Source organism: Vigna unguiculata, chromosome 6 (genome assembly GCF_037176805.1).
Source record: "Vigna unguiculata cultivar grain cowpea cultivar isolate G323 ecotype 2 chromosome 6, ASM3717680v1, whole genome shotgun sequence".
NCBI lineage: Eukaryota > Viridiplantae > Streptophyta > Magnoliopsida > Fabales > Fabaceae > Vigna > Vigna unguiculata.
The window spans coordinates 38,398,613-38,417,344 of record NC_140797.1 but is presented as its reverse complement, the minus strand read 5'-3'; the positions used below and the strand labels follow the sequence as shown (position 1 = coordinate 38,417,344).

Below are 18,732 nucleotides of genomic sequence, written 5' to 3'. Positions count from 1 at the left end.
TTTAATGGATTTAAATATATATATTTCTTTAATTATACTAATGAATTTACTTGTGATAATTAGTAGCCTCAGAAAAAATAAAAGTAATAAAATAATTATTAAGATAAAATTCATATATTTTTTAAATGTTGAATACAAAAAATAATAACAAAATTGGAAAATGTTAGGTGTTAAAGACTTATTAAATCTAATTTATTTTTTGTATTTTAACGGAAAATGTTGAAATAAAACTTTATCAAAGTAATATTGAAATATTAAAAATTATGAATGAATACGCATATTACATTCTTGTAAATTTTAAAATTCCTCATTTTCATAATTAGATTCATAAACCTGAGGTGAGATGGTAGCTAGAAAGAAAATAGCAAATTGAAATATTTGTTATTGACAAACGAAACGGAGTGAAAAAATTATTTATTTATTTATCAAATTATAACATTATGTGAAAAAAAAAGGAATTGTCCAATATATACTTAAAAAATCTAAATCAAACACGTTTCATCAATATTTTCTTTACAATTATAGATTAAATAACATAAATTAATTAGTTAATTTAAATTTAAAATTATCGGTAAATTACACTAATTTCTTCTCATATTATAAATACGAATATTTTAGTCTATATATATATATATATATATATATATATATATATATATAACTTTTCTTCAAATTATACATATGAATTATGGTGCATGTATAAAAAATATGAATTCTCGTGTATAATATTTTTACAATTATCTTATAGATGTTTTTCACAAACACATGTTCTAAACAGCTTTATCAAGATTCTGACAATACTTGAGAAATAATTCTGTTGTGACAAAGAGTTTAAATTCCAGATTGAACAAAAACTCTATCTCCATCCTATTCATCTCCTCTGTGCTAACTCCTCCAACTTTGGCAAAGTAAGCATTGCTATAGTACCTGTACAAAAGTTGAAAGAACTTATCTAAGGTTAAATTAAATTTAAAATTTCTTTTTTAAAATATTTTCAGGACTATTTAAAAAAATTTATCATTATAAAGATTTTTATTTGATATATCTATTGTCACTTAATATCAAATTGACAAATTTATAATAAATAAGTAGAACAACCTTCACATTGTTTTATAGTCATGTCACCGGCATATGGAAAAAATATTTCTTTAATATTAATTGATAATTTTTTATAAAAATAAAATATTCTTAATAAAAAATAATTTTGATATTTCTAAAGAAAATAGACAGTGAAAAATGAAAAATAGTGTCCTTTAAAAATGAAAAATTATGATGTTAAAATATTATTGTTTTTAATATATAAGTTTAATTATTCTTTTATTTTATTTCTTTTAAATGTCAAATTGATTCTTTAATTTTTGTTAAGTTTTAATTTGGTCTCAATTTTTTAAAAATTAATGCAATTTAATTCTTTTCGTTAAATATTTTGAAGCAAATTAATATTTTTTTTATCAAAATTGGTACTATAATTATATTAATTATATCAATAAAACAAATTATTCTTAATAACAACTTCAAGTTTGACCAGAAATCATTGATCCATTCTAAAAAATTTAACAAAAAAATTATATTGTATTAATTTTTTAAAATTCAAGACTAAATTGAAACTAAAAAAATTAAAGGACCAAATAAAAATCTACTAAGATTCAAGTAAGCAGAGTTCGTCTTGAAAAAAAAGATTTGACCTAAAAAGAAACATTTTAAGTACTAATTGTTTTAGGTTTCTTAAAAAAAAAACTTTAAAAATGTATTTTTTTAGTATTGATTACTTTTAAACTTTAAAAACTCTTGATCTAGATCTCGTTCTTAATTTTGTTTTAGGTGTCTGAAACCTGAGTCGTCTCATATTAAAATCAATGTATTTGAAAATCTATAGATAAGAAGAAAACAACACTATCTCTAACACTGAAAACACAAAAAGAATCCAAATAGTATTTTTGTGAAATACTTACTTATCATCAAGAAACTTAGCAGCTACCATGATGCTTGTGATTAGGAGGCGATGAGCGTTGAAGGAAGTGAGGTAACCACCATTTTTGTGAAAGAACCTTTCCATGTATATCTGTGCAATCACGAAACAAGAAGGGCTGCAATTAGAGTACTTCAAGATGCGTTCCATGTATTGTGTAACAGTCATGTTTGGTGGTGCTTTGGACCCATGAAAGATGGTAACAGGATCATAGTTTCCTCTCCAGACCAACAATTTCTCATTCTTCAAAATGGATCTCTCCAAAATCCAAGACAGTTTCAGAAGTGGAGTTTCTGAGACATCACTCTTACCCAATGATGCACCCAATTCTAATGATTTAAAAACCTCTGATCTTATCATAGCCATGGCTTTAGATGTTGCTGGTGGTGTTTGTTTTCTGTATTTAAGTACAACACCATCATTACACATGCCTTAATCACAATATTTATTAGAAGTTTCACATCGATTAGAAATAAGATAATTTTATAATTGTTTCGGGTATAGGAGTCAAGCACCTATTTCTAACACTCAAATTACCCTTAAGTCCTTTTGTCTCTGATGATCTTCTCAGTTAGTTGTTCGACTCCTTCTCCAATTCGGTTCTTCAACTGTCTTCTCGCTCGGTTGATCGGACGATCGGGTACTTGTCTAAAAGGCTCTGATGCTTAAGTCAGTTCAAGTTCAGTCAGGAGATAACAATAAATGTTGTAATCAATGCGAGTTAAAGGTCCCTACCAACTTACCTTGAGCCTCTATTTATAGTTTTTGGTATGAGCATGTGATTAGGGTCAATTGCTTTTTAAACTTGGTTACTGACTTGCTTTACTTTAATTCACTTTTAAATCTAGTTTTTGTGTGGCCGTCCGACCGTGCAGCCTGTCGACTGTCCTCATAAGTCATAAATGAGGGTCTCCATAGAGGTAGAGACAAAGTTCAACTAGAAATGAACGCATGGGGTGTTTTGGTCGTGGACTCCCTTAAAGCATTCCGGAAAGATTGTTACATCAACATCCTAGGAGAAGGTTTGCCTGTAGTGGGGCGGTCTGCAGCCGCTTGTCTTTAGTCCGCCTGACCGATGGTCTAACGATAAGCCATACAGTATAATAATATATAAATAGAATGCAAATTTCATTTTACAGATCACTTTTATAGAATTGAATTAAACTTAAACTCTATTTCTTAATTAGTGTGCTGCAGTTTGTTCTAGATTGGTAGAGAAGTTTTGCTTTTGGTTCTTTTCTGGCAGAATATTAACAAAAGTGTATTCTTTCCTTTGGGTTTGAGATATGACACCACAGAGAATATTATGTGTTTTTGACAAAAAAAAATGGAACCAATTTCATTTGATTGGACCAATTTGGGCACAACACTGTATATTCCAAAACGTAGTGAAGCTTTCGTTTTCTTCGTACATCAATAAATTTTAATTAAGTGGTAAAACTATATAGTCGGTTCTACTTTAATTTGATTTCTTACATAGTAGAAGATTATGGTGAATTATATAATTATATTTTTCAAAAAGAACATACCATAAAAACTTTAATAATTAAAATTAGTTATTTTATTTTGTTGGCCTCTGCCACCATCACATGCAACTATTTCTCTGGGCAAAATTTTCGTGATAAATTAAGTTCGTGACCTTAATTTTTTATATTGATTGTTCAATCAAACATCTACTACTAGTCAATAATGTTGTTGTGTTCACTTTAGTCTTATAATTTTTCATATTTTATAAAAAAAAAACATATATGTAAAGATGAAAGATGGGAGAGGATAAATAAGTGGGGTAAAATATAAATTTTTATTGAAAAAAATTACTACTATCTATAATATTTTATGCTTTCAATTAACTAAAAAAAAGCATGGATGTATTAGAAATGATCTATGAATAAATATATTATTACTAATTAATAGGCATAACAAACCTGGGCAACAGAAATTAAATTTAGGGTAAAATTTTTATTTACACAATCAATTAAAAAAACTTCTTAAAGCTAATATATTAATATACATATCATTTTGGGTTCTAATTAACTAAAAGTGATTTTGGGTTAGTGATTGAATTTATTGTTTATATAGTTGTAAAGGACTTAGGGATTTGTATATATGTAATTAGTGATTACAGGGTGGGGTCATATTTTTAATTTGAATTTAATTAAGTAATAAAGAATTATAAAAATAATAAAAATCAAATTTTAGGAAATTTATTTAAATCTTTATATTAAAGTGACTATAAATAAGAGTTCAAACTTAAAAATAATTACTAATTACATCATAGTATGACGATATATAGTATTAATGAGTTTTCTATTTTGGATGTTAGTGTTAGATTAGGTTAGTCAGATTCTAAAATCCAAACAGAACCATAATCTATATAAGTACTCTATAAATAAAGTCTTGTAATTGTGTCAAACTTGGAACTTGACTCATTTTGACTTAAATTAAAAATACCTTTACTAAGAGTTAAACATGCATGTAGTTATTATAAAATCCTATTTTCTTGTCTTTAATAATTTATTTTGGTTCTCATAAAGTTTATTATTAACCTGAATATCTATTGTTTCCATTTGAAATATTTGCAATTAATTATCTTTCAAAGTAAAAAAAAAAAATGTTGCTAATCAAACTTCAAACTCATGGAATAATTACAATAGAATATGACTTCAGAAAGTCTAAAACATTAACATTTCTTTATTTTCATTAATGACAAAAATATGCTAAAATAAAATAAAAGTGTTCACACTTTTATATCTATGCAATAAATAAATACACTAAAAAGAAGTATATACATTGCTTCAAAATTAAAAACTATTTTGTACAATAAGTTTTTAATTTTTATTTGAAAAGAGTTAAATATATTTTTGGTCCTTAACTTTCAGTGAATTTTAGAATTAATCCATTTCGAAACTTACTTTGGACCAATTTAGTCATTCATCTTTCGAAATATGTAAATTTAGTTCTTTTAATCAAAATTTATTAAGTTTATTTGATGTTTCATAGCATTTGAGGATTATATTTGAGTTGTTTACACTATTTGATACATTTTTGCTTTAATGTTAAGTCAAATACTATTATGAGATGCGTACGAAACATCAAATAAACTTAAGAAAATTTGATTAGAAGGACTAAATCCACATATTTCGAAAAATTGAAGACTAAATTAGTCCAAAGTTTCGAAATTGACTAATTCCAAAATTCACTGAAAGTTGAGAGACCAAAAACATATTTAACCTTTGAAAATCATACTAATATTGTTTTACAATCGTCTGATTATATAGAAGGGCATAAAATCTAAACTCTATGATAAAATCATCATTTAAAACTTGTTGAGTATAAATACGTTTTTGTCATATAGTCATCAATCAAAACCACATTCACAAACTCAAGGGAGAAAGAAAAATGGGTTCTATAAAGTCCTTATCTTCTCGATCTCATTCAAGGCCAAAACGTTTTCTCATTTGTATCTTACTCGTGTCCCTACCCTTCTCGGTGTTCATAGTTTCAGAGAAGCACAAGAGGATGATGAACAAAACAACAGAGGTGGATCCGAAGCCAACAACTTGGTTTGATGTGATAGCAAAAGGTTTGAACAAGAAGAAGAAAGTTAAGGTAGGTGTCGTTAACATTGATGCCAGAGAAGAATTATTGTCGTCACATGAGGCTGAAATGGAGAGTGTAGTTGTAGATTTTGATCATGTTGATGGGAGTTTGAAATGGGAGGAGATTTTTCCAGCATGGATCGATGAAGATGGGAAGTGGAGTGAAGCTAAGTGTCCAAACATTCCAATGCCGGAGTTTGAGAACTTTGAGGATCTGAACGTTGTGGTGGCGAAGGTTCCATGTGGTGTGAGAGATGTGTTTAGGTTGCAGGTGAATTTGGTGGTGGCAAATTTGGCTGTGAGGAGTGGATGGTTGAACAAGATGGAGAAACATCATAGGAATGTGTATGTTGTGTTTGTTGGTTCTTGTGGTCCCATGGAAGAGATTTTCAGTTGTGACAACCTTTTGACACATGAACCAGAATTTAGGGTTTACAAACCTGACTTATGGAGCCTGAAACAGAAAACACTTATGCCTGTTGGTTCATGTCAAATTGCTTCTGGTTATGCAAAAACAGGTACACCTTAATCTTTCCAATGGATGATGAATAGAGTGTGTTTTGATACATTATGTTATATACTAGTGTTTGTAAATTATTTAACCAACAGTAATTGTTCTTATGATGATTTTTTATTAGTTGGTATTACATTGATAATGATATAACTAATTAAATGCTTGGCGCGGTTAAGGAATGTTGTAATTTACAATCTTCCTTAATTAATCATAATTTCCAAATTCACACACATTCTTTCGTATACCCAATCTCTTCTTAAACATAATGTGCATGGTGTGGTAGCTTTTCATACTTTCTCCTGTTTTCATATTTTCATATAAGAGTGACACTACTAGGTATATAATGTCCAGTAACATCAACAAAATGTTATTACATAATAAATAATAAAAGATGTTACTAACAAGATTTAGTAATATTTTATCAAATGTTATCTATACCTTATGTTACTAAGGACTTTTTGTAACATTTATATATATATTAATAACATATTACTAAAATTTATAGTAACATTTTTTTTCAATAGAAAAGTAACATAAAAATGTTATACAAATTTGTAGTTAAAATCCATTTATGCAAAATTTAAGAAACAACTTTGAATTTTTAGTATCGTGCATTGATTGCACAATTATCAATAACCCAAAATAGCTTAAATGACAATATTTTGACTATTAAATTTTTACAACTTTTTTTTACAATATGAAGTGACATTTTTGAAGTAATTTTGAAATATTGAGAATGAGAAAATGAAAAAAAAAAGTAAAATTACTTAGAAAATGTCACATAAAATTATAAGATAAAATTGTCAAAATTTAGTAGTAAAAAATTATTTTCCTATTATGATACTTTAAAGTGCATATGTTATGCAAAGAAACAACAACTTGTCAGTCTAAGGTATTTTATGAAATTTGGATTCTTTGCTCAATTTTTTTTGTACTGTTTTTTTAGTGTGTCTTCATAATACTCTGATTATCACTAATTTTGACATTTTAAAATATATTAAAAAAATATTTAAAATACCAACATAATGTTCTTTTAATGCTCAACAGAGGACAATCTCCAAAAAACTAGACTTTACTTTATGCAAGAAAGATAGTGACCATAATGATAGCTCAGATCAATTTGGAAAATATAAGGAAACCATAGTCTCGATTAATTTGCTTCTTTGGATTCTAAGAAAATAAATTACCAAACAAGAAAATTTTCTTTTACACGTTGACATCACAACATATCATTGAATATAAATGATAAATTTGTTGAGTTTATGATGAGATTGTATGAGTAATGGTTTTGCAGGCAAAGAAGTGTGGAGAAATTTCTTGAGTGTTCCAAAGGTAGCCTACGTATCTGTTCTTCACTCTTCAGAAGCTTATGTTTGTGGTGCAATAGCACTTGCTCAAAGCATTCTTCAATCAAACACCAATTTCCCAAACGATCTTCTGCTCCTGGTTGATAAATCCATCGCTCCCAAATCCATAACTGCTCTAAAAGCTGCAGGGTGGAAGATCCAACGCATCAAACGCATCACAAGCCCCTTCGCCAAACCTGGTGCATACAACAAGTGGAACTACAGCAAACTACGAATATGGCAACTCACCACCTACGACAAAATCATCTTCTTAGACTCCGACCTCGTACTCCTCAACAACCTCGACCATTTATTCGTGTACCCTCAGTTGACAGCAGCACCTAACAACAAATTCTTGTTCAACTCGGGGTTGATGGTGATCGAGCCATCCCAGTGCATGTTCGAAAACATGATGAACAAAACCTTGAAGGTACGTTCCTACAACGGGGGTGACCAAGGTTTTCTGAACGAGATCTTCACGTGGTGGCACCGTTTGCCAAGGAAGGTTAATCTGCTGAAAAGTTTTCAAGACGATGAGGACGCGAAACGTGAGGTCCCTGAGGACGTTTATGCCATACACTACTTGGGTTTGAAGCCGTGGATGTGTTATAGGGATTATGATTGCAACTGGGACATGCAGGATCGTCGTGTTTTTGCAAGTGATTCTGCTCACAAAAGGTGGTGGCAGGTTTATGATGCTATGCCTGAAGAGTTGCAATCTTACTGTGGACTTACACAGAAGATGAATGAAAGGATCGTGAAGTGGAGAAGGATCGCAAGAAATTCCAGTTTTTCTGATGGCCATTGGAAGATCAAGGTCGAAGATCCAAGAAAGGGTAGTTATCATTCAGATTAGGACATGGTGGTGTTGTGTGATGCATGAAGGTTGAGATTCAAAACCATTATATTAAGCAAAATTATTAATAAACATTAAACTAATCAAATAAAGTTTATAATAGACATCAGACAAGTTTCATATATTGATCAGATAAATGTAAGGAAAACATAATGAAGGTTGAGATGTAACTATTAGTTATGTTGCTGTTATATTGACTTCATAGACTTGGAATATTTTTATTATGATTCACATTTAATTTTCATTATTTAATTTAGGGTTAAATATGTTTTTAGTCCCTTAACTTTCAGTATATTTTGGAATTAGTCCATTTTGAAACTTTGGACCAATTTAGTCCTTCATCTTTCGAAATACGTGAATTTAGTCCTTTTAATCCAATTTTGTTAGGTTTATTTAATGTTTCATACACATTTTATGATTGTATTTGAGTTGTTTATATTGTTTGACACATTTTTTATTTAATATTAAGTCAAATACTAGTATGAAACGTGCTTGAAATATCAAATAAACTTCACAAAATTTGATTAAAAGGACTAAATTCACATATTTCGAAAGATGAAGGACTAAATTGGTCCAAAGTTTCGAAATAGACTAATTCCAAAATTTACCAAAACTTAAGGCACCAAAACATATTTAACCCTTTAATTTATGATGTAGTTTAGTAGAGTTTAGTGTAGATAATCGATTAATGTATTAATATTTTTTATTAAAATAATTAATAATTTATACTAAATCATGTCAAAAATTAAAGAATAAAATTAAAAATTAAAAATCCAAGTATAATTTTTCTAATAAATTATAAGTTCACTTATTTGTTTGGAAACTAAGATATATTCGGCTTCGTTTTATATTACATTTTTTCTTTTTAAAATCAAACAATTTAATGCAAGCACCTAAAATTAACGATAAATAATAATCCATTTTAAAATTAACATTAAAAGGGATACATAAAATATTTTCGATGGGAGAATTTTACAAAGAAAAAAAATTATCTTATAATACTTTTTCAATCATTTAACAACCCAATTTTAAAGATAATATGTTCTGATAATTACAAAAATATATGATTTTCCTGCTAATTAGAATATATGTTTTTTTTTTTATTAGCAAGCTAATTAGATATTATAAACTTATAAGATTTATGTTTTGAAATCTTTAGATTTCTTTTATTACAGTAAAATTAAGGGTAAAAGTTGACGTGATGTAACAGGTGTTACAAATCGTGTAATGATATTTTCACATTTTTCATATTTAATATTTTTTTTATAATTATTTGATATTTAATATTTAATATTTTTATTTTATTTTTTATTTATAATTATAAAAATGTATTTTTTTAGAATCATGTTACCCTTTTTAAAGTAGTTTGTTAAGCATTTGTTAAATTAAAAATATTTTTTCTAATAAACGATAGCTTTTAACATAATAATGATATTCTAATACCATAATAAATACAATTAAATTTCAATTAAAAAATAATACCACGAGAACTAAAAATCCACTTGATGATTATATTGTAAAGAATAATATAAGTGGACTATGGATTACTAAAATAAAATTCTCATTTTGTTTTTATTAGGAAGTAAAGTTCGCTTACGCCGATATACTCTATCTCACATAATATTTTAATTTTTTATTTTAATAATATATACATTTTTAATCGGAGATGTTCAAATATGATGTTATCTATTAATTACTTTGATTTATCAAACAAAACTAGAAAACATAATTACTCTTTGGGTAAACCAAACTTAACCAAGTTGAACTAAGATAAATTTAACTTTATGTTTATATAAGAAAAAAAAATGTCAAGTCTAAAATGTATTAAACAAAAGTTGGAAAATAATTCGTTAATTCATTGATATGGGTGGAAGAAAAATAAGACAGAGATGACCAATAATTTTGGTATTAGTTTTTCAAACAACAAATAACAGTTTTAATTTTAAAAGTGATTTCGCCAAACTAAATTCATAATTGTTTTCAAACAAACAATATTTTTAATTGGTAGGTTTTTAATCTTTTGTGATATTAAATCTAATCAACATAAGAGATTTAACACTTTTTTTTCAATCTAAAATTTAAAGAGTGCGAGTTTATGATCTTTTAACTTATTTCTTATTCAATTTTTTATTTTTATCTTATCATCACGAGATTTAAACTCATATTAAATTTGCTCTATAAATTAGTTATAAAATGACGAAGTAATTAAATTCTTTTTCATTAAAAACAATATTGTTACAATCATAATCATAAAGTTCATTTTAATTAAAAACAAATTGTCTAAACATCGGACAATTTCTTCTTTGTGAAATTGTATGATTTGCTAAAGTCTAAAATTTCCTAAAAATGATCTCATTTTAGTAGGAAAAAAAAGGTTTATACTGTATTTTTTTTGGATAGATATATTATATGAGACGATGATCAGCGAGTGAGCAGTATATTATTTTAGAAGTGATACAAAGTAATGGAGATGATTAGAGGAGTTCACTGAAGATCTAATCACACTACCCATAATGAGATTAGAGGATGATACTGCCGAATTTATCAAATTACACATTCACTTATATTCATTCTCCTTATTATAAAAAAAAACAACATAATAAAAATTATTAACGCAAATAATAATTTATTATGGTTATAATAAAAATTTATTACTTCTAAAATTACTATTAAAAAAAAATAAAAGTTTTCATGTATATAAATTATTTTTCACCTCATATATTAAATTTATTTTCAGAAAAAATATATTATATTATTCATTTTTTTATAAATAATTTTTTTATATTTTCAATCAAAAACAAAATTTATAAAAATATTTCTAAATCCTTTATATATAATTTTATATTATGTATAATAATAAAAATATTTCGATAATCTAACTTTTTTATTTATTAAAAAAAATTAATATTTCACATCAATCAATTTTAATCATAAACTTTTACAAATTTAATATTTAATCTATTCTAAAATCAACTCCAAAGAAACAATACTATAATTGTCCTATGCTTCCTATCTCTTTATCTCTCTCCTAATAATTCTTCCTTCCGAAAATCACATATTTACTAATAGTCACGATCCATAGGTAACCTAATATTGGGGGTAAATCACACCTTTAGTAATAGTCACGATCCATGGGTAACCTAATATTGGGGGTACTTTATCCGGTCCCTTTAATTCAAAGTATATATTTTTCTCCTTTCAACTCAAATTTCGGAAAAAGACAATTTAACATAAATCATCACATAGAAGGAGCAAAATCCACGTGTCTAACGCAAAGATAAAACCAGTGTTTTTCTCTTCCTTTCTTGTTTGCGTGCGCTTGAACAAGAGCAGTGAAGAAGAAGAAGAAGCCTCTCCGCCGATCCAAGGTTTCGGTGATGGCGGAGCAACACCGTAAGAGAACGCTAGATTCAGGGTGGTTCGCAGCAAGGTCCACTGAGGTGCAATTCACCGGAACCCAGCTCACCACTACTCATCCTCCAACTGGCCCCACTTCACCATGGATGGAAGCTCTCGTTCCAGCAACGTAATCACAATTTTTTTTTTAATCTCCATTTACGTTGTTTTACTTTCTTACAATGTTGACTTGATTCCACACAATGTGACATAACATGATAACAGTGTTCTGGCTACCTTGGTGAAGAACAAAGTTGTGCCCGATCCTTTTTACGGACTGCAAAATGAACATATCATTGACATTGCTGATTCAGGAAGAGATTATTACACCTTCTGGTTCTTTACAACCTTTGACTGCAAACTTGTACGTGTTGTGATTGTTCTCTTGTACATTTTACAGATTTGGATTTTCAAGTGGTACCCTTTGACTTTAATTTCATACTCCTTTTTTTGGCTTATGCTGATATTTTGTGTTTTCAAGTTTGTGAGATTAGTTTTCCTATAGTAGACCAGTATACAGTGTGTAAGGTTTTAAAGTTTGGTTAGTCACAGACTCACAGTTGTGGTCTAGTTATGATCTGGGATATCTCTAAAGTTTGTTGATAGATGTGGCTTGAATTTGCAGTTGTGGAGAGTCCATTTTTAAAACCATTTTGGGATCTTAACAGTAATCTTCTTTTGAATATACGATGGTGGTTTCTTATTTTGATGGAAGGGGGCATCACTAATTACTTTATCCTTTTGCATTTGCAGTCAAGCAATGAACACTGTGATCTTAACTTCCGTGGAATCAATTACTCTGCTGATGTGTATTTGAATGGCCACGAAATCATTCTACCAAAAGGGATGTTTCGGAGGCATTCCATTGATGTCACCGATATTGTTCATGCTGATGGCACAAACCTGCTTGCTGTTCTTGTTCATCCTCCAGATCATCCTGGGAGAATTCCTCCCCAGGGGGGACAAGGTGGTGATCACGAGGTTGGAAATTAAATTCATACTTCTCATCAATTAGTTTTATTCTTTTCAACTACTCAACCTTCCTGTTACATGTAACCTTTAGATATCAATTTCAAGTGTTTCCTAATTTCTGGAATCAATTAGGACTACAGTGAAAGAGGAAGAGGAACAGTGCTTGTTTTTGCGTACTGGATTTATCTAATTAATTTTGTTCCGGGTTATTTTGTAGATAGGAAAGGATGTGGCCACACAATATGTTGAAGGTTGGGATTGGATGGCTCCTATAAGGTGACATTGCTAATACTTGTATAGATGTATTGATGTGTGGTCGTTGGCTTTTTGATCCAAATATAATATATTTACTTTTTCTTTGTTTTTTGAACTAAAACATGTAATTCTTTTTCTACAGCATTCTTGGGATTAGATATTGAATTAGAAATTCGGAGAGTTGGAAATAAGAGAAGCCATGTAAAGCAAAGTGCATCTGTGACTAATGCGAGTTTTTAATATGATTGCAGAGATAGGAATACTGGAATATGGGATGAGGTTTCTATTTCTGTTACTGGGGTGAGTAGCATTAATTATTTAAGTACATGCCGAAGTCTGCACTATTGGTTTTTTAATCAATTTAGGATTTGTCACTGAGACCAATTTCAGAGGCCTTTCATTTCCCTTCGCGACTCTTATGTGTTTATTGCATTTTTTCTGTAACTAGTTCATAGTAAATATTGATGAACATCAAGCCCAATCATACGCTGGCTTCATGAAATATTATCTGGGGAGTCCTCGAGATGTTTGGAAAACTAAACCAGGAAATTGCGGAGGCATAGAATTACTATGCTCGATTTAGCTTTTAGTGCAGTCCATAAATAAACAAACCCGATTAAATATTCTAAAGTTTTGATTGCCTTTCTTTCATAGACAATGGTGCTTCTAGTTGTTCCTTGGTGGGATAATTTCAATGTCTGTTTGGTGCAGCCAGTAAAAATAATTGATCCGCACTTGGTTTCAACATTTTCTGATGACTATAAGAAGGCATATCTACATACAACGATTGAATTGCAAAACAGAAGCTCCTGGACTGCTGAGTGTTCTCTGAGTGTCCAAGTGACAATAGAACCTGAGGATAGCATTTTCTTGGTAGAGCATCTTCAATCTCAAAATCTTTCGATACCTGCAAACTCACGGGTGCAATATACATTTCCTGAGGTCAGTGATTGTATTCATTATTTGTGACAAAGTTTGTTTCATTGTGCCTACACCTGTAGTACATTTGAAGAACTTAATTATTAATTCAAGACACCTTTATCGATGAATTTGGTTATTTTAAGAAATTTGTTCAAATTTCACACCCTATTCTTTTGGTTCTTAGACATCGTTGGTATACGTTTATGTATATGGCTTACGTCATGTGTTTGTGGTATATAAGTTTGTCTAACTTTTAGATAACTCTAATTTACTGTTATTATAACTGAAGTGGATTGTCATTTCTTGAGCTTGTAATGTAACCAGACAATCTTTACTACACTGCTAATTGTGATTAGGTTAAATGGATCTCGTATATTTCCTTACCTATCAAAGGAACAAAGGCTCAGATATGATTGGATAAATTGATGAATATATATTAGAAATTGTCAAGACATTGGCATCCATAATTTGTAAGTTATTACTTGACGTCTTTCTTTATTGTTTATGCTTGATGTGTATGATCTGGAGTAACAAAGCTGATGGCAAAATATTTAGATAAGCCAACTGATCACAAAGTAGCCAAGTTATCATAGGGAAACCCCTGCCCCCTTTTTTACATTGAACATATGCAATCCTGGATAGATATAACAATAAAACATATAGAAAAATTTAAACCAACCCAAGTGATCATAGGGACAACGCTATTTCTTTTTTTGGCATTGCACACATGAAGCCTAAATAGATAGTATTTTCAAGTATCTCTTACTACTGAGCCTGTTATTTTGCACAAGTTGGGGCTTTAGTTTTATCGTTTCTTTTCAAGTGCTAATGATGCAAATTAACAGCTTATCTTCTCCAAGCCCTATTTATGGTGGCCGAATGGAATGGGAAAGCAATCTTTGTATAATGTTGTTATTAGCATTGATGTTAAAGGATTTGGTGAATCTGATTCTTGGAGCCATCACTTTGGATTCCGCAAAATTGAGAGCCATATCGATGATGCTACTGGTGGAAGGTAAGTTGATTTCTCAAATTTAGTCAATGTTATTTTATCTAACCTTGTACTTGGTAAAATTGATTCAATTTTTAAATTGTTTCTGTATATGTTTTGTTGTGTGCATTGAATATTATAGATTGTTCAAAGTCAATGGAGAACCAATTTTTATTCGAGGGGGTAACTGGATATTGTCTGATGGACTATTGCGGTTATCAAAGAAGCGGTATAGTACAGATATTAAATTCCATGCGGATATGAATTTTAACATGATTAGATGCTGGGGAGGTGGGCTGGCTGAAAGACCCGAGTTTTATTATTACTGTGATTATTATGGCCTTCTGGTAAGTTAAAACTGCTACCAGATCCTTATTTTTGCTTATATATGAATGCCAACAAGTTAACATCGAAATTGCAAGGTCCCTTTAGAAGGGTAGAAAGAAATGGTTTACATTAATTTGATAGAATCCCCTCAATGTGACTATGCACAGCTGAGTAACATGCATGCATGCATGGTTTGTCATCTTCTCTCATTTCTGGGTACTTTTGTGTGGATATAGCAGTGAGTTGAGTGACTCAAACACCCTGCTAAGGGCTGGTTTTATAGTTCACCTGGTTATTTAATACATTTTATTATTCCTCTAATTTTTTAGTCTTATGTTGTTTAAGTGGAGATTTGATTCTAATCTTCTTTTTCTAAAACCCATTATTTTGTCTGGGTTTCTTGATAGTGATTTTAAGTGAATGGTTGCTATATGGTGATTATGATGCTGGGGATACCCAGATCGTGTTTCTGAAAAGTGACTTTTAAGTGTTACTCCTGCTGCAGCTAGACCAGATGGTCACTGATGATTTATCTGGTTTGAAGCTTAGACAAAGTTTTACCATATAATCCTTGGTCCTGTCCAATATCTTGTGTTTTTTATGTTTATACTACATCAGTGTGTTGGTTTAGAAAATTTATCTAGTTTTTTTTTTGATCGGCAAAAATTTATCTAGTTGCTGGCTGAGTTTTGTAGGTGTGGCAAGAGTTTTGGATTACTGGGGATGTTGATGGACGTGGTGACCCAGTATCTAATCCAGATGGTCCTCTGGACCATGACCTTTTCTTGTTTTGTGCACGAGACACAGTTAAGCTTCTAAGAAATCATCCTAGTCTTGCCTTATGGGTGGGGGGAAATGAGCAAATTCCACCAGCTGATATAAACGCTGCTCTAAAATATGATCTAAGGCTTCATCCTTATTTTGAAAGTAAGGATGAAAGCAGCAAACCTGTAGGAGACTTGTTCCCGACACCGTCAGATCCTAGTCAGTACCTTGATGGCACACGGATTTACATACAAGGTTCAATGTGGGATGGATTTGCTAATGGGATGGGGGACTTCACTGATGGTCCTTATGAAATTCAAAATCCTGAAAATTTCTTCAAGGATGACTACTATAACTATGGGTTCAATCCAGAGGTTGGTTCTGTGGGAATGCCAGTTGCAGCTACCATACGAGCAACAATGCCTCCGGAAGGTTGGCAGATACCATTGTTTAAGAAACTTTCCAATGGTTATGTTGAAGAAGTTCCAAATGCCATATGGGAATACCATAAATATATTCCTTATTCAAAACCAACCAAGGTTCATGATCAGATTCAACTTTATGGTGATGCAAAAGATCTTGATGATTTTTGTTTGAAGGTAAGAAGAGAGTAGAAACCTTCATCTTGTTGGCCATTAGTGATGAATATTTCATCATCCTATTTCTCTTGATCTTTTTTTTTTTGTTGAATTGATGTTTAATTTAGATGCTATAATCTCCTCAGGCTCAACTTGTTAACTACATTCAATACAGAGCTCTTCTTGAGGGATGGACTTCTCGCATGTGGAGCAAATATACAGGTGTATTGATATGGAAGACACAAAATCCTTGGACTGGTCTGAGAGGTCAATTTTACGACCATCTACTTGATCAAACAGCAGGTTTCTATGGTTGTCGGTGTGCTGCAGAACCAATTCATGTACAGCTTAATCTTGCTACATATTTGATAGAGGTAAGTATTGAAATGAAGTTGGTCACAAAACTAGAGATGTTGCTTTACCGATTTAATAATTGATATTGGAAGACAAAAGTGGCCAGTTAAAAAGATTTGAAGGATAACGAAAATGTGGAAAATTGTTTGATTTACAAGTTTCTTTTCGATTTATGCATGATTCACTAATGAAAAAGTAACTCTTTAAAGGCTGTGTATTTTCTTTATCTTCCTCCCCAAAACAGGTTGTTAATACTACATCAGAAAAGTTGTCTAATGTTGCCATTGAAACTTCCGTGTGGGATCTTGAAGGAACACGCCCGTACTACAGCCTTAACGAAAATCTCTCTTTGCTGCCAAAAAAAGTAGCACCTATTGTTGAGATGAAGTATCCAAAGTCAAAAGATCCAAAGCCTGTCTACTTTCTTCTTCTCAAATTCTATAACATGTCAGATAAAAGTGTTATATCCAGAAACTTTTACTGGTTGCATCTTTCTGGTGGAGATTACAAGTTATTGGAGCCATACAGGGAGAAGAAAATACCTCTCAAGATAACATCGAAGGTTTCAATTGAAGAATCCGTTTATAATATTCAAATGCATGTGACAAACTCATCTGAAATACCAGAGTCAAGAAGCTCAACAGTTAAGCCAAGTGATGGTTTTTGTGGCACACAATCACTGGAAACTCCGCATTGTAGTGTTGGAAAAGAACATGAAACTGTTTTGTTTAAGGGGATACACGAATGTTTTTCTGGGAAAAGTGATGGTCTGAAAGTTACAGAGATAAAGGGATCTGATGTAGGCGTTGCTTTCTTTCTTCAAATTTCTGTTCATAAGAAGGACTACAAGGAAGGGGAAGACACAAGAATTCTTCCTGTTCATTACTCTGATAACTATTTTTCACTGGTCCCAGGAGAGACCATGCCTATAAATATATCTTTTGAGGTTCCTCAGGGTGTCACTCCTCAAGTAATTCTTCATGGCTGGAATTACAATGGAGGTGAACTCATTTATGAAGTTGTATAACAATCACCTGAAATTATCAGGGATTGTTGCTGTTCTGGTGTATCTTGCCATTAATAAATGCATCAGAAAGAGACCTTCATGATTTTCAATTTTATTTGTTGGTTTACTATACCTTACAAGGCTAATATATCCAATGGTAAACCTCTGCAACAAAAATGAAAGAGAACAATGCACGAGTCATTACTTTTAGTTGCAAGTTCTTAAATTTTGACAAGAAATCCACTTTACCTTTTTGCCTCCATCTAATTCATGATATTCATTTATTCTTTCCATCATTTCCACAATTTCAATGCAGACATAAACTTAGTGACAACATTTTCTTTTACAAACATGATAATGGAAATAATTTTAGATTTTGCGGACACCTTCATTTTTAATACTTCACGCTCTTTCCCTTGTGAACTTTTGACTTTCTTAAATTTCTTCTGGAAAACAATGAAGAGTGAAATAATTTCATTTTACTACTTTTCTAGGATTTACGGTATTTCTGGAAGCCAAATTTTCAATTGAGGAAAAATAATCAGTTGTGCAACGTCGAAAAACTCGCTCAGAATTGATCGTTCACAGTTGAAAATCTACTCAAAATTCAGATCCAGGAAAGTTGAATTTCAGTGAAGTTTTTCATTTTTTTTTCAAGAATTAATGAAAAGATATATAAAAAATCCCCCGAAATTTGATTTTCTAAAAATTGAATTCTGAGCAATTTTTCAACATGAACAACACAGTTTTATCTTGAATTCTTAATACAAAAAGTGAACCGGTTCATTATAATAAACAATATTTACACAAAGGTTTAGGTTTTTTTTTAAATGGGTTAACTAAAAAAATCTTAATTTTGGTAGACAAATAAAAAATACATGAT

General features: G+C 30.4%; 3 protein-coding genes across 3 annotated transcripts; 2 read left to right on the top strand and 1 right to left on the bottom strand.

The window, feature by feature from the left end:
* Positions 1-698: 698 nt before the first annotated feature.
* On the bottom strand, positions 699-2,360 carry LOC114188541 (Cyclin family protein). Its single transcript, XM_028077114.2, has 2 exons — positions 1,953-2,360; positions 699-927 (listed from the first exon to the last, which is right to left on the bottom strand). Exons 1-2 carry the CDS (start codon positions 2,333-2,335, stop codon positions 771-773), a joined length of 540 nt encoding a protein of 179 aa, XP_027932915.2. The 5' UTR covers positions 2,336-2,360; the 3' UTR covers positions 699-770.
* A 3,008-nt stretch (positions 2,361-5,368) lies between these two features.
* On the top strand, positions 5,369-8,284 carry LOC114188540 (putative UDP-glucuronate:xylan alpha-glucuronosyltransferase 4). Its single transcript, XM_028077113.2, has 2 exons — positions 5,369-6,086; positions 7,377-8,284. Exons 1-2 carry the CDS (start codon positions 5,369-5,371, stop codon positions 8,282-8,284), a joined length of 1,626 nt encoding a protein of 541 aa, XP_027932914.2.
* Positions 8,285-11,542: 3,258 nt separating this feature from the next.
* LOC114188276 (mannosylglycoprotein endo-beta-mannosidase-like) lies at positions 11,543-18,066 on the top strand. Its single transcript, XM_028076872.2, has 11 exons — positions 11,543-11,810; positions 11,906-12,044; positions 12,434-12,661; positions 12,870-12,928; positions 13,159-13,207; positions 13,619-13,849; positions 14,674-14,843; positions 14,962-15,166; positions 15,842-16,510; positions 16,636-16,863; positions 17,088-18,066. The coding sequence occupies exons 1-11, from the start codon at positions 11,662-11,664 to the stop codon at positions 17,868-17,870; spliced, it is 2,910 nt and encodes a 969-aa protein (XP_027932673.1). The 5' UTR covers positions 11,543-11,661; the 3' UTR covers positions 17,871-18,066.
* Positions 18,067-18,732: the final 666 nt, after the last annotated feature.